General features: G+C 34.3%; 2 protein-coding genes across 2 annotated transcripts in view; both read left to right on the top strand.

Moving 5' to 3' along the window:
* Window positions 1–17,331, top strand: part of LOC141416804 (ankyrin repeat domain-containing protein 26-like) — a 941,494-nt gene that overhangs the window by 386,836 nt on the left and 537,327 nt on the right. The gene's annotated exons all lie outside the window — the stretch shown is intronic.
* Window positions 11,110–12,066, top strand: LOC141416495 (olfactory receptor 7D4-like). Its single transcript, XM_074053466.1, has one exon. It carries the CDS (start codon window positions 11,128–11,130, stop codon window positions 12,064–12,066), a length of 939 nt encoding a protein of 312 aa, XP_073909567.1. The 5' UTR covers window positions 11,110–11,127.

The following is a 17,331-nucleotide window of genomic DNA, read 5'->3' as shown; positions in this document are numbered from 1 at the left end:
GTTCACTAGAAAACTCTTAGAGCTAATAAACACTTTCATCCGGATACATACTCAATATACAGAAATGAGTACAGAAATGAGTAACTTTTGTATATACCATAATAAATGTAATGAGAAAGAAAGCAGGGAAAATTCCATTCACAATAGCTTCAATAAACTGAAATTCCTAGGAATAATCCAAATCAAGGCAAAAGTACAAACCAATGGAAAATACAACACTCTGAAGAAAGAAATTAAGGAATACACTTAAAGATGGAAAAACCTACCAAATTCATGGAATGGCAAAATTAACTTTGTCAAAATGGCTATACTACTGAAAGCAATCTGTAAATTCATTGCAATCCCCATTCAAATTCCTATGTGATTGTTCAAAGACACAGAAAAAGAAAAACAGTTATATTCTTCAAATGGAAACACAAAAGACCCCAATTGTCAAAAGCAATTGTGAACCAAAGAGATATGCTGGAGGAATCACAATGGCATTCATTAAGTTATACTACAGAGTTAGTGACAGAACAAAATACTACTGGATTAAAATCAGACATGTAGAGCAATGGAATAGTGGACCCAGAAATAAACCCATGCAGCTAAAGCCCTCTAAATCTAAATAAACGTGACAAAATCATACATTGGAGCAAAGGCAGCCTCTTCCACAAATAGTAGTGGGAAAACTTGAAAACCTAGGTAGAATAGCAAATCTATATCTATATCTCACCATCAACAAAAATCAATTCAAATTGGATCACAAACCTTAATCTAAGGTCTGAAACATTGAAAGTACTAGAGGAAAAGCTAGAAAATTGCTTTAACATACATGCATAGATAATTATTTCTGAATAGGATTCGAGCTGCTCCAGAAATAAGAGCAAAAACTGATAAATGGATTTCCATAAACTTAAAAAGCATCTGCACATCAAATGAAGTAAATTAACAGAGTGAACAGACAGTCTAAGAATGGGAGAAAATCTTTACAATAAACCATCTGATAAGAGACTAATATCCAGTTTATACAAAGACTCTCAATAATTAAATACCTAAAAAACAAATAACACAAGTCACAGTGGGCAAATTAATTGAGCAGGCAAAATGGCTATGATAAAGAAACCAAGCAACAATAAATCATGGTGAACATATTGGAAAATTGGAAAATTTAAGCAATGTTGGTTGGAATGTAAACTAGTTCATTCACTATGGAAATCAATACAGAGATTCCTTAAAAACTACCATATGATATTGATAAATCACTCCTGGGTATATACTGGAAAGAAATCAGTCAGCATACAATAGAGAAAACTGCATACACTTTTGTATTTCTGGCATTATTCACAATAGCTTCGTCATGGGACCAGCCTAGGTGCACAATGATGGATGACTGGAAGAAAATGTGAGACATACACAAACACACATATGCACATATGTACCTATATATGTGAAGATATGTATGTATATTGTATATGTGTGTGTATATGTGTATGTATATGTTTATATGTAATGCAGGGTTATTCAGCCATAAATGGATAGAATTGGAGACTATCATGTTAAGTGAAATAAGCCAAACACAGACAAATGTATTTTTCCTCTCATATGTGCAATCTAGAACTAAATAAAAAAGATTTGAAAGCAGAAGGAGGAACTGTGGGGAGCTGGATGGTGGATGGAGAATGGAATGGGAACAGAGGGTGATCAAGGGTGATTATTTGCAAAGTGCATACAATGAAAGCATGAAAACATCAAAAGAAAATTCATTCTTTTGTATAATCAATTCAAACATTAAGGTAAAAAGGAGCCTTATAAGGAAGTAGAAGTGGAAGGGGAAAAAGTGAGGGTAGAAAATAGGGGACAAGGTAATAGAAGTGGTGAATATGTTCAAAGTACATTTTATACATGTATGGAAATGTTACAACTGAAACCCTTTACTTTGAAAGATTACATGTGATTTAAAAAGGGAAGAATTCTCTGCCTTTTTATTTGTGGTACAAGAGATTGAACCCAGTGGCTCATATATGTTGGGTGAGCACTCTAGTACTTGAATCAAGCTACCAGTACTTCTTTCATTTTTTTCCCTTTTTGATGACACTGGGGCTTGAAATCAGGGCTTCATTCTTGCTAGGCAGGTGATCTACCTATGCTTGGCCATTCCTTGAGCTCTTCTCCTTGCAGTTTTATACCTCCAAGTCCAAAGACACCTCCTTTTTACTGGATAAAGGAGCCATTCCCTAAAATTAGTGTAATCCAGAATAATGGGTATGATTGGATTAGGGCACATAAACTACATTGCAAGAATTGGATTCCCTACAGAGAGAACCAAAAGGAGCTTCCATATGGGAACAGAGGATGAACATTTGGAAAAACTCAGAGACTTTTGTTTGCATTTGTAAACCCATGGCAAGAAGTGGCTATGTCTCACCCCACCCCAGTTTATATTTCTTGATTTAATTTTTCTGCACTTCCAGAGCTGAGATGTGTGGTAGAACCACAGCTGTCTCTACAGCATCTCCCATGCCCACAGGCATAAAGCAGAGTGATATATTGGTAGCGTGGTCATACAAACAGATGTTCTACACACTGGAATGCTCTTTCACTCACCATATTGATAGGTGTGGATTCTCAGCACCCTGGCAGGAATTCAACCCACCAGGCAGCATTGTAGCATGACAGTGTTGGACTGAGAGACCAAACACTTGCTTTTAGCTATTTGTGCCTCAAGAAGAAAATTCCCTGCTGCCCCTGACCAAATGTAACAAACGATCTGACTAGGGTCCTTTTGCTCTACCCAAATAGAAATCTTGGGCAGGTGAGAAGAAGGTCCTGCCTGTTTTCCAGGAATTGGTGGCAGAGTGGGTGACCTTGGGAAATGGCAGTCAGTCCTGGGTCATTGACAGGGAAGCAAATACGCATATGGGATCATGCCTAATGTCCCTGATGGCTAGGGTGGTGGCATCTGGTGTGAGAATTGAAGTTTGACCTGAGGCTCCAGGCAGCTAGGACAGCCACATGACATTGGGACCTAGGGTTCTGGATTAAGACCCTAGGATATATAGCTCTATTGTGCCCTAAGTAAACACCTATGGAGGGAATGGATCACTCCACCTACACCTAACTGTCGGTTTCATATTTGCCACCAATGTCAGCTTTACTTTTGCAGCATCCTCTGCTGCTGCAATGAATTTTACTTTCACAGCTGTCTTCCCATCCTCAGTATCTGCCCATGGCTGGTACTCATCACCACTGTTCCTCTCAGTTCCCCCAGGCCAAACAGTTTCTATTGGCCTTATGCCACTCCTTGCTATAGGAAGATCTTGGTGGCTTTCATATTGCCCTATTCCCAAGAAACCTTCCTTCTTGCTGCCACTGACACTTTTCTCAGTGCTATTTCTTCTTCTCTTTTTTGTTCTTTGTGTCAACTTCTCAACAAAGGCAAGCAACACCACCTGAGAGAAGCTGTTGTTGAGATCTGATATTGCAACTCCAAGAGACAGCACAAGAGGGTGTCACTGAAATGCTCAAAAAGTGCCTTGGGTGGTCTGTTGTATAAAAGAAAATGGACTTTCTCCATAAGAATGAATATAGAATTTTAAACATGTTGAAATCACAAGAAGAAGAGTACTAAAGTAGAAAGGAGAAAAATGGAAGGGATGAACCAATTCAGGAAAGATAATGTACATACATGACAATGTCATAATTAAACTTTCTGTATAGATATGTCAAACAAAAATATCAGTTTTCTCAAAAAAGGAGGACAGGAGGGTAAAACAAGTCCTGTATGGTGGTTGGTACCATTGAGAATGCCTCTTATGAAGCTGAAGGATCATGTTTACAATAATACTGACATTCTTTTATGCACATGAAATCTTTACATTTTTGCATTTTTACAAATGAAATCTTAGCTGGTCTTAGAATTGACCAGTTGACGTGAAAACTTCATTTCTGATACTGCTGCTACTTCTCTCATTGGCACTGCTTCTTTTCTTTTTCTTCATGTTACCATCTCACCAAGAGTAGGAAAGACCTACTCAAGAGAAAGCCTTTATTGAAACCTGATATTGCAATAACAAGGGGTCAGCACAGGAGCACAAGAGGGTGTCTCTTAACTGCTCACAAAATAAATTGAATAACCTGTTTATATAAACTTAAATGGAGATGACAATGTTGTTTGTACCAATTATGGCAGTGTCTTATAATACTGAAGGATTTTGTTTGCACAAATCATGGCAGCTATTTATGCAAATGAAGAACCATGTTTACAACAACCATGGCATTCCTTTAAACAAACAAATGACCAAATTTACACCTATTACAGGTCTTCTGTTGGCTAAAAACTCTTCCTCTATGAGTAGAAGTGGCTGCTGTGGTGGCAAAAAGTCTACTGTAATTAGCTTACTGGGGCAGTCTGTCTGGAGCTTGAGTCATGTTTTAGGGTTGACCTGGTGGTAGTCTGGCTGTCTGTATGGCACTCCTTTGCTCAGTACAGCCAGAGACCCATTGAATGTCCTAACAGCTATCAATACTGAGTTAAGTTTATACAGCCCCCAACCATATTAACATATTTAAAGAAAAATAATTTTTCAGAAGGGTGCTTCCAATAAAGGGTTATCAGCCACATGCTTTAATAGTTTTTTACAGTGCTCTAACAACATCAAAATTCTGTCTTATTGCTCCAGGAATAGGTGGGTTCCTACTAACTACAACAAAAGTATTCTATAAAATGAGAAGCTTCAGTAGAAATTGAAGCAGTTTGATTCTCCATGTTCTAAGCAAATAGGGACTGTTGAGTGTTTTTTCATTGCTTTGTTTGGCTCTGTATATGTTTTATTTTTCCTTTCACTGTGATTTCTCATTTTTTCTTAGAATATTTTCCTTTCTTATCTATGTTGTTTTTCTCTCACTTGCTTTCCATAGCTCTCATTAATATTAATATTAATATTAATTTCATAATTGATAATTTAATTTTATTTACTTTATTTCCTACTTTCTTATCTATCCTTACTGAGACTGTAGTAATTTATTCACATTTTAATTTTACTAGGTTGAAATACCTGATTTTGTTTTTGCTTTCATTCTGTTCTGCTTTCTCACCCCAGAGTGATACCTTAGAAGAAAATAGAGGCGGGGTTAGACTGATTAAAGTACAAAGCCCCACTTACCAATGAACAGACACTTAAACAATGAAGGACAGGAATGTAAAACAGGCCATATTAAGGGGAAGGTACTTGTGTGATGAGGAGGGTAATGGAAGGTAAATATGGTTTATGTATTTCTACACATATATGAATATGAAACATTGAAATCTGTTGAAGTCATTTTAAGAAAAGGCAGAGAGAAGAGGGAGAACAATAAAGGGAATGAATCAAACAAGACTATATTATATTCATTTATGGAAATGTCACAGTTCCCCTACAACAATTACATGCTAATATAAACAATACAAAGAAGATTGTTTGCTAAGGAAGACCCCCCGTATAAAACAAGAAGAGATATCCATCCCAACAGATTTGCGAATCACAAAGCTGAAACACAAGCAACAGTACTCTTCCAAAGTCCATAACTCATTGTAACCATTTAATGTATTCTGAAGTGGTTAAAATGGTTGACAAAGAAATCAGAAGTTTGATTTTAGATATTGTCAGTTCCTCCCAAAAGAGACAAAGAAACTTATAAATGAATAAAGAAGTCAGTTCCAGATTTAGATGAAAAATTCAACAAAATGATATTCGTGTTTCTTTGGCAGAAAGTGTGTTTGCATACAAGGTCTTGCATTTGCTCTTCAGAGCACACTTTGCCACCTGAGCTATAAGCCCAGCCCTTTTCACTTTAGTTACTTTTTGAACAAGGTCTTATGTTTATACATGGGTCAACCTGGACTGAGATCTTACTACTTCTGTTTCCCACACTTCTGAGATGACAGGATCACATTGACATGTCAGTTTTTTATTGCTTGAGATAATCTCACTAACTTTTTGCCTAGGTTGGCCTCAAATAATCATCCTTCTGATCTATGCCTCCAGATTAGATAGGATTACATGTGAGCCACCATATGTGAACAAGAGAGCCCCAAAAAAAGAACGAACTAAATGCTTCAAATTAATATATATCTGAGTTGATGTTCAAAGGTGCATCTCAATGTATGCCCACTGTCAGTATACTTTAGGTTGGTCTGTTCGACACCTTCCATTACTATCCCTTACCCCTATATCTCCCATCACCCATTTTTCGATAGCTTACTACACACATCAGTATATCTCCAACCTTCATTTCTTACGTTTTGTGATATATGGAAAATGTCAGCAGTAGACAAGATCATTCAGAAGAAAGTACTGGAGATTGAAGACAAGGGTGAAGAATTATTACATAACAAAGTGTTATAACAAAACATCATTAATATTTTACAATAAAATTATACTTCATGTAAATCCCAAATATAGTTAGGTATATTTAATCATGTGTATCATTGTAATTCCAAAAACTGGCATGACCTTTGTTACATGTATGGTGAATAAACTTGGATTGCCTTTATTTAAAAAAATAATTGAACTAATATTTATCTATAAATTTCTGAAATCATTTTTATGCTTTCTATCTTGTTCCATTGTTCTTTGTTACAGATTTATGTGCCATTTGCATAACAAAGGCTTCATTTCACTGAAGAGTACTATAATGAATTTTGCTTTTCTTGTTAACATGCTTTGTATTTCAGAATACTTTGCAGAATCCAATGAGAACATTCTATTTTCTTCTGAAATTTTTATGATTTTAGCTTTTGTATCTGATCTATTAATATGTTTTTGAGTTAACTTTAGTATATACTGAAAGATAAGATTTGAACATCTTTGCCTTGTATTGTATGTTCTTGGAATTGTAACTACTTGTGGCTGTCTGCCTTTAATGATATACACTTAAGAGTGAAATGTATTAATCTGTATGCCCAAGTGTCATTACAAAGATAGAGAATTGGATACATAGAAAAATATATCAAATAGATCATAAGAGGCAAGGAAATCATTGACTGAGTCCAAGCATGATCTTTCAATTTCCTATTTTGCATTCACTTATTAATGAAAGTCCTTCCCAATCCTGCCAACCCCTGCATGATGAATGAGCTCACATTGTCTATGGTCATACAACCTGTATGCGTCTGATCCTGTCTCATGAGTGAGCTTGCATTGTACATGTTTCTGCCATTTCATTCCCTGGGGAAAAGACTGAGACCTGGGTAGACTTGCTGGAAATTTCATGTGAGATACATTTTGGATCCACATCAATGTGATGAAATTGAATAATTTTGAATAACTTAAATAATAATCTGCAAATGAAAAAGACATTCAAAATATCTAAGATAGTAAGGTAACAAATCACAGTACCTGTTGATACCATGAGAAAAGATTAATGGAAAAGAAGAAAGAAGACAATTTTACATTATATATGAAATACTTGCCCAAACATTGGCAGTCTAGGTTATGGAAGAACAGTGAAAAGTAAGAACAGCACTTCTCCTTGAACACGTAGCCTAGCCTACTTCCATGAACCCCAGCACTGTACATGGCCCTTGATTGCAGGCTGGTACGCACTGTGTTTAAGCTCTAGATCAGCCCCAGGAACATATATTAACCCTAAACACCTGCAAGCAGAAACATTCTGCAGTCTGCATTGGCACCAACCAATTGAATTGTCACATTCAAGCTAAAACTCAATTATGCACTGTCTCAGCAGCAACAGTCACAGTGTGCCTCAGTGCTATGCTAATCTCACTAAGAGTTTTCATGCATGCTCCAGTATTATACCAGCCAAGCAGTCATGCCCAGCAGTGGCAGCAGTGATGCCAATCTTAAACTGACTCTTGGTGCTACAATGGCTACAGTGGTCCCAGATATAGAGATTGTACATATCTTTTCACAGTGTCCACTGCTTCTAAATATTATCTTGCCATGTTAATCACAAAATCTTATTGATGTTTAAAAAATATAATGAATAAAATTTCAAATGTGTCTTTAAAGAATCACCACAGAGAGACATTTCCTTGGATTTGCTTCATGAAGAAGTTAAACTTTCCTTAGGGGACATCTTGTGACTCTTAAATCAATCCAAAGGAATAAAAAGAATTTTATCTCCAGAAGAAATAATTCTAGCTCATCCTACTGCTGCCTAAATAAACAGAAAAATGAGAGAAACATTTCCATTTTTCTTTTAACCCCAGGGAAGATCAACTATTTGCATATTGTTAAGACAGTAGATCAATTGATGTAATGAGGGGGTCTGATAATTGAGACAGTAGAAACTTTAAACATGTCCCAGGTGCCAGATAGCTGCTATTCTCTGACACTGCTCTCTGTGAAAACCCATGTGGATTTTCTGAAGGTAAATAAAACAACGGAGAAAAGAAAGCTTCAGAGGTAGACATTATTATTATCACCCAGGTAATGTAGGATTTCCTTGTCTGAGATTATTATCACCCAGGTAATGTAGGATTTCCTTGTCTTACATTTTAGGACCTTAATTTATTTTTACTTCCTTGATTTATTTTCTGTAGTCTTTAATACTTATTACTTCTTTCCTACAAAAATTTAGGCTCCTTTTTTGGTACCTTGCAGCCAATTTTATTTTTCTCTAAATACTCACCAAATTTTTTTATTAATGAGATACTGTCTTTTTGTCCATATTTTTTTTGAATTTTCTTGTTTTTACTGGTTGATTCCTCTTATTGGTAGTGCTTATGAGTTCTATATTGTAGTTCTCATTTACAGTCCACAGTAGCATCTAACAGTAATTATTTCTGATATTCAACACTCAGTCAAATTTCTTTTCTTCCTATTACCAATCCATTTAAATTTGTAGAAAATATCAAATGATGAAAGTTCATTTTCATGAATTTATCACAAATACTCTAATGTTTTAATGTACCATCTCCTGTTCAGTGCAGTTGGGAAGAATTTTTTTGGTGGGTTTGAGCTCAGGTCTTGCTAGGCAGGCACTGTACCATTTGAGTCACTGTGCCAGCTCAATGTTATTTGCAAACAAAAATTATTTAATGGGTTGTGGTATTGTCCTTGATATCTTTGCTTAATGAGAATCTCAAACCTTGCTCAGAGCAGTGATAGCTGGATAATTTTTCACAAGTGCATTTTTCTTTTGTAATTGTGGATAGATTTATATTCATTGACCAACTTTGGTAGTGAATTGTTTTAACCAATGTTCCGTGTTTATACATAGAAATGATATTACCTGATAACCATTTATTTTTATAAAATACTTATATAGCACTTTAACTTTACTAAATTTCTCACACATAGGCAGGCCTGTATTAATTTTTTAAATTAATTTTTGTGACATGGTTGATTTTACTTTCAATATGTATCATAAATCCAATATGTATTTATTCAACATCTTCAATTAGAAAGGATACTTCTAATTCAATGAAAAGCAAATGATGAGACTAAGTTGTCAAAGTATCACTCCTACAAATAAATAGTAATTTTGAGAGTGGGGGGAACATCAAGGAAAAATACTGAAAGGTGTAAGGTAGGCTATTTCTTTGTCACACAGGCTTCTTAAATCAATTCCTGTATCAACTTCACTGTCTGATATGTAATCACACATGCTGTTCATTCAGCCTAACGTATTTCATCATTCTTTAATTTCTCTCATTAACATTTGGCCTTCTTTCTTGTTCCTGCCCATATATTTAAGTTGCAGACAATTCTCTCTTAGCTTACAAGATATGAATGTTCTTTTGTCAATCCTGTCTATTTTTAAATAATCACTATTCTCAGACATTCATAATGTTGATCATTTTTTAAAATAGAAAGCATGCATATTTATTTTCCTGTTTTCATTTCCTTTCTACTATTCCAAGATGGATTCAGTTTTTCTAACTTCTGAATAATTGCTTCAATTGTGTCAATTATATATTTTGCCATTAATTAAACTAATATTAATAAAGTACATATTCACTCAAGGACATGAACACATGAGCACACACAATCACACATTCCTTGTATATGATTGTAATGTTGGTGTATCTTTATTTCTTATTCATACCTTTCTAGGACACTTTCTTTTTCACTTTTCTTGGAAAACATCATTGGCCATGCGTTCTCTGGAATTAGGTCACAGTTAGTAGTGGTATATGGCAGTCAAAGGAGGTATCAACCTTCTGTATTAACAATGACAATAATGCTACACTTGAAGTCTGCCCCATTGTTTACATTGGTAAATGATAGCCATATAAGGGACATCTGTTGTGATGTTAAGAACAGAATCTGACTTTCACAAAATGCCCAATGTATATCACAGTAATCAGAGTAGACAAATTATAAGCATTGTCTCATTTAATTTTTCTCTTCAATCCTACTATTTAGTGAACATTTTCTATTCCTATGGCAGTGTATTTTTGGCTAACAGAGTTTGAATGATATATTATATTTACACAGATGATAAGAGAACTGGCCAAACTCATTTCTGGAATTTGAATCAAGAATAGAGTTTGTAAATCACAAACCTATACTGTACACTGGGGGAATTATCTTTTCAAAATAATTATCATAGATGTCCTGTGTTGTTAGAATGACATAAGATATTACAATATAAAAGAAATGAAGTGTCTTTAACTAATTTGAAACATCATAGGTTCACATATAGAGTGATAAAAGTGAAGATTGTAGGGCCTAGTAGCTCATACTTGTCAGCTACTTGAGAGGTAAAGATCAGGAGGATCACAATTCAAGACTAGCCCATGCTGAAAATGGGCGAGACTCCATTTCAACAATCAAGCCAGGTGTAATAGTACAAGTCTGTAATTGCAGCTAGAAGGTATTGGGTCAAGTGATAGGGTGCTTGCCTAGCAAATGTGAAGCCCTGAGTTCAAAATACAATTACCATCAATAAAAGGAATAAAACCAATGATTAGATGATAAAAGAGAGAATTTGATAATTCAATAAAATTGTGAATACTCATGTAAGTGTTACATGAAAATTGTCTACAACATGGCTGAGGAAATCTTTATCAGGAGAAAAATCTCATGTATTTTGTTTATCATCCATGGGTGAGATTGTAAAATGACTATTTCTGAGTTTCTCATTTGGCTATATGTTGAGTTACCTTGTTGCTTCCTTCTAAAGCAGAGAAGTCAGTAAATGGGAATAGAAAATGACACAGAAACATCAGAATTTCTCCTTTTGGGTCTCTCAGATGGTCTGGGACTTCAACCCATTCTCTTTGAGCTGTTCCTGTCCATGTATGTGGTCACAGTACTTGGGAATATGACCATCACCTTTGCCACTCTCTTTGACTCCCACCTCCACACCCCCATGTACTTCTTTCTCTGTAATCTCTCCTTTGTTGACATCTGTTTCACTTCTACCACAGTCCCAAAGATGCTGGTCAACATCCAGGAACAGAGTAAAGGCATCTCTTACAGAGGGTGCCTCACTCAGGTATATTTTTTAATGACTTTTGGTGGGATGGATAATTTTCTGCTGACTGTGATGGCCTATGACAGGTTTGTGGCCATCTGTCACCCCCTGAACTACATGGCCATCATGAACCCTCACCTCTGTGTCCTGTTTGTTCTTACATCTTGGTTCATCATTTTCTGGGTTGATCTGCTTCACCTTCTACTGTTAATGCGTCTGAAATTCTCCATTGGCACTGAAATCCCATACTTTGTCTGTGATCTTCCTCACATTCTTCACGTGGCCCTCTCTGATGACCATATCAATAACATTGTTTTGTATACAGCAACTGCCCTGCTGGGTATGTTTTCTGTCACTGGGATTCTCTTTTCCTACTCTCAGATTGTCTCTTCCTTAATGAGGATGTCTTCAACTACAGGCAAATATAAGGCATTTTCCACATGTGCATCTCACCTCTGCGTGGTCTCCTTGTTCTATGGAACAGGACTTGGGATGCTCCTCAGTTCTGCTGTGACCCATTCTTCCCAGGGAAATATGATCGCTTCACTCATGTACACTGTGATTATAACCATGCTGAACCCCTTCATCTACAGCCTGAGGAACAAGGACGTGAAGGGGGCCCTGGGAAGACTCCTCAGCAGAGCAGCCTGTTGTACTTGACATATTACTAAACTCAGAGATAAGTGCATGTTGTCTGCTCACAAGGAAAATACTGTGGATTTCAATATCCTGATTCATTTTTTGGTAAAACACAAACTTATTTTCTTATTGTCACAAAGAACCTATTACTTTGGATTTCATATTTTTATATTTGTTTCCCCTCCAAACTCTAGAAAGCAATTACTTTTAAATTTTGTTCCCTTTATATGGTTCGTGTAGCTTCATGTTTGGAAATGTTATGAACAGGCATTTCTGAGATGTTCTAGTACAACTAAAGTACTCTTATCTGCATCTGATATTGTTCCATCAAAAATCACCAATCTTCATCAAAACTTGAACATTTTTCCATGGAAGAAATGGGCTGAAATTCATTAAATCAAAATGACTGCCATATCACAACTCTGCCTGTCACTTTGTTAGGAAGGCATTCTACCACTTGAGCCATGCCCACAGCTCTGCTTGTTACCTTTATGAATGACTTTATGTAGTCCTGAAAACATTTCTTTGAGATTTTATTGTCTGATTCCCTATACTTTTCAAAAGAGAAGAAACTGGACTGAACACTGTGTCCACATTTCTACTTTTTATCCTATACTTTCTAAGAACAACGATTGGATTTTCAATATTGAATATGGAATCTATTTTCGAAAACAGTCCATTCATTTGATTCAGTGAAATAATTCATGTGACAACTCTTGAGATATTTCTCCATCCTTTCTGATTTGGTTTTTCCCTTTTTTCTGACTCCCTCCCTTCTTTTTCTTTCCTGTCTGCCCTCTATCCTTTGTCACTCCTTTGCACCTTTCCTTCATTCTTGGCTCCTTCTCACCTTTATTTTTTTCTGTCCTCATTTTTTTTTTATCTCTTACCTTTCAGTTGTTTTATTGATTAATGTTAACTGCCTCCATTTCTTTTTAGGGCTAAATAGTATAATAATATGCAATATATGCACAGCCCAAGCTATTTATCCAGATATTCACTAATGGACATTTTGAAATTTCATCTCTTGTCTATTTTGAATATTGCTGTGATGGGTATGTATGCACATTTATTAATCATATTATTATATCCTAATCAATGACAGAATACATATGGGATGACATTCTTCTAATATTGCAGCACATGTGATGTATCCAGTTTTGTTTGTGTATGTGCACTCTATCCTAGTTGTCCAGTTATGAAATAACTGAATCATGCATTCCCTAAAGTTGCTGAACACATTATGACTACATTCTTGACAAAAATTTGGGTAATATATATGGGAACTGAACCATGAAAGATTATGTTAAATGTATATTTAACATTCTCAGAAATAGCCAACTTTTTCTTAGTACCTGGTATGTTTTAAATTCTAATGTGTGAGAATTTTTATGTTTATATCATTGGCAATACTTGTCACTTTCAATTTTATTACAAATGTATTCTCCTGTGTCAAGTTATGTTACTGTGCTTTGGATTTATATTTATCTATGAATAATAGAAGACCTTTTCATGTGTTGTTGGCAAATGATATAACATTTGTGGAGGAAAGACTTCAGGGTTTTGCTCATTTTGTAACTGTGTACATTGTTCTACTTTTTCTATAAATGTCTTTAAACAGTAAAAGTACTAAACTCTTCTTCAATATTTGTTTTTCAAATATACCATGGGATGTCTTAATATTTTTCAATCATGTAACTTATCAATATTTGTTGTAGTCAACATCATGCACACTATATCACTTTGATGTTTCTCCTCCCATCTAAAAGAAATCTAGTGTCCTTTGATCATTCTCTGCCCCATCTCCTGCAACACAGCCTCTAGTAGTCACCATTTTTCTCTTTTCTTCTGTGAATTCTACCCTTTTTTGTAGCAGCATATATATTTCTTCATGCAATTTTTGTCTTTCTATGATTGACTCATTTCTCCTAATATAGTTTACACAGGATCATGTATGCTGTAGAAAATGTCAGAATATACTTTCTTTCCCATGTAAATAATGTTCAAATGTGTGTTTGGATACACGCACATACAATACATATATGTGTACATGTATGCATATATATTACATTACATATATTTACCAATTAATTTGATGATAATATTTAGGATGTTGATTATGTATCTTGAATATTGTGAATAATGTGGCAGTGATAATAAGATTCAACATAAAAGTTGATATACCAATTTCAGAGGTTTGGAAATACAAGCAGTAGAAAACTCTTGCATCTTAAGATAGTAATTTTACTATGTTTTTGGAACCCCTGTATTATTTTCCTTAATGTGTATACTAATTCATATTATTATCCAAGTACAGGAATCACATTTCTCCACATTCTCACCAATACTTCTCATCATTCTTCCTTTTAATAGCCACTCTTAGAGACATGCTGTGTTATCATATTTTTGTTTTAATTAGATTTAACCTTATGGATAGTGATGATTGTCATGGTTCGTGGTTATTGTATGCATTGGTGAGTTGGTTTGAAGAAATTCTGCTCTGGTCCTTCACAAATTCTAATCAAAGATTTGCTTTCCTACCATGGAGTATGTAAGTTCTCACTAGGTTATCAAACATTATTATACAATGGAGAGAGTCAAAAACTTGTCTTGATTCTAATTTAGTGAAAATGTTATTAGTATTTTCACCATTTGTTAATAATATTGGCCTTAGGTTTGTCACATAGGCTTCATTATGTTGAAATGTGACCCTTCTACTCTTTGTTTCTTCCTGGCTTTTATTGTCACTACACTTCTCTGTTTATTGATATGATCATGTAGTTTTTGTCCCTGATTTTATTTTTGTGATATATTATGTTTATTGAAGTATATTTTCATTACTGGAATGAAAGCACCTTGGTCATTGTATGCTACCATTTCAATGTGTTGATTTTACTTTGTGAGGATTTCATTAAGAATTTTTACATCTATGTTCCTTAGGTAAAATAGTGCATAATATTTTTTGTTGTGTCCTTTTGATGTTTTAGTATCAATGTAATACTGACATCATAGAATAAGTTGGTAACATATCTTCTATTTGTTTTTTAAGGATACTTTGATCAACATTGTTAGATTTTAGCAGTCTGGTAGAATTAACTCTGAAATCATCACTGAGTGACTTTTTCTTTATTGGGAGAATTTTTGTTACTGCACATAGATCTATTAATGTTATTATTATATTTCCTTCATAGAAATTTGCAAATTATATGTGTCTAGGAATTTTTCTGTTTTTTCAAGGATTTAAAATTTACTGAAGTATGTTTTCAAAATATTCCACAATGATTCTCTGTGTTCTATTTCTATCTGTTGTAATGTTATGATTTTTCCTTTCTAATTTCATAAATTTGTGTCTTCTCACCCTTGTTTTCATTGGTTTGGCTAAGGGTTTTTCAACCCTGTTTATCTTCGTAAAAAACCAATAATTGATTCATGTATTTTTTTGTATTGATGCTTTAGTCCTTTTTCATTATTTTTTGCCCTGATTTTTTTCCATGTTTCATCATTCTTGATTTCTTGAGATTTTGAAATTCATCAGTACGTATGTATTTGAAATCTCTGTTTTTTAAAACAATTATTTTATCATTTTTACATTTATTTACATGTGTATACATTATTTGGGCCAACTCCTGCCCCCCTCTCACTACTGGGCAGAACCTGTTCCACTCTCTTGTTCTCCAATTTTGTCAAAGAGAAAATATTAAAGATAATAAGACAAACAGAGTGTTTGTGTTAGTTTGAGATAAAGATATCTAAACAGAGAGATTTCTTATGTTGTTTCCATGTATATGTGTATTACAACCCATGTTGGTTCATCTCTGCCATATCTCTTCAGTACTACATGTAGTAGTATATTGAGCTTTCATTTTAATTTCAGGATAATAATTATTTAATTTCTTCCCATCTTCCTTCAATGACTCTTTGATTATTCAAAAGTGTATTGTTTAATCTCCAGTTTTTAAAAAATTTGTTTCTTTCGTTATTTTAAAATATAAGAAATTATTCCATTTTTCCTGTATAATGTAAGGCCTGCTGCTGTTGGATAGCATGTTTTATTGATGTCTTGAAGTCTGTTTTTTCAAGGGTGAAGTTTATCTGTGAAGCTTCCTTGTTAACTTTGTGCTTGGATATATTAAATATTAATGACAGTTGAGTACTGAACATACTCATTATTATTCCACCTGAACCTATTTGTCCCTATATGTACGGTAGTGTTTTTTTTATGAAACTGTGTGCACAAACAGTATATCCCATTAATTTATTCAATGCATTAGTATATTGTGGCATTGAAATCTTTTTTGAAATTTTAGTTTTGATGTTTACTTCATTAGATGTGAATATAGCTACACCTGCTTGTTTTCATTTTCCACTTCTTTGGTATATTGTTTTCCATCCTTTAATTTTCAGTATGTGTGTATCTTTGCTAGTAAGGTTTTTCCCTAATAGACAACAAATATGTCCCAAAGCTTCATACACTCAGTTTTATAAAACAAACACTACTGGACATAAACACAGTAATAGTTTATGATCTCAATAACCCACTCACCTGTAGAGAGGTCATTTAGATAAAACATAACCAAAAGTTCAGAATGAATTAACACTGTAGAACCAAAGGACACAAAAGACATTACCGAATATTCCAACCAAGTTCTCCTAAACACATTCTCCTGAACACACATTCTTCCCAACATCCCATGGAACCTCCTACAAAATAGCTAAATTTTAGGATATAAATCAAGTTGTAACCAAACTTGATATTTGAAATGATTTGCATTTTTTTCAGACCATAGTGGAAACCAACCACAAATTAATAGCAAAATAGGCTATATAAAAGATACATATGTAAAATGCACTTTCTAATGGTTGGTGGGTCATTAAATAAAAAGGAAGGAATTTTTTAAATTAGCTAAGAGAAAATGAAAATGAAAACCCCACAACCCAGAACCTGTGGGATAAAATGGAAGTGGATCTCTCAGAGTAGTTTACTGCTGTAAATTTTGAAATTAAGTAATATCCACAGATATAAACAAGAAAAAATAATTATGTACCTTATATTCTTAGAAAAACAAAGTCAGTCTTATCACAAAATTAGTAGAAGGAAACAATTAGCAATGATTAGAGCTGAAATTATTGAATGGGAACTAAAAGAACACTACAAAGGATCAATAAAATAGTTCTTTCAAAGTGTAAACAAGACTTACAATCCCTTAATCAAATTAATCAAAAGAAAGAAAAAGTACTTGTACTAGTACAATTATAAATAATGTTTTGGCAATACAAGAGATCCCA

Source organism: Castor canadensis, chromosome 14, assembly GCF_047511655.1.
Source record: "Castor canadensis chromosome 14, mCasCan1.hap1v2, whole genome shotgun sequence".
Classification (NCBI taxonomy): Eukaryota; Metazoa; Chordata; class Mammalia; order Rodentia; family Castoridae; genus Castor; species Castor canadensis.
This window is presented reverse-complemented; position numbering and strand designations above follow the sequence as displayed.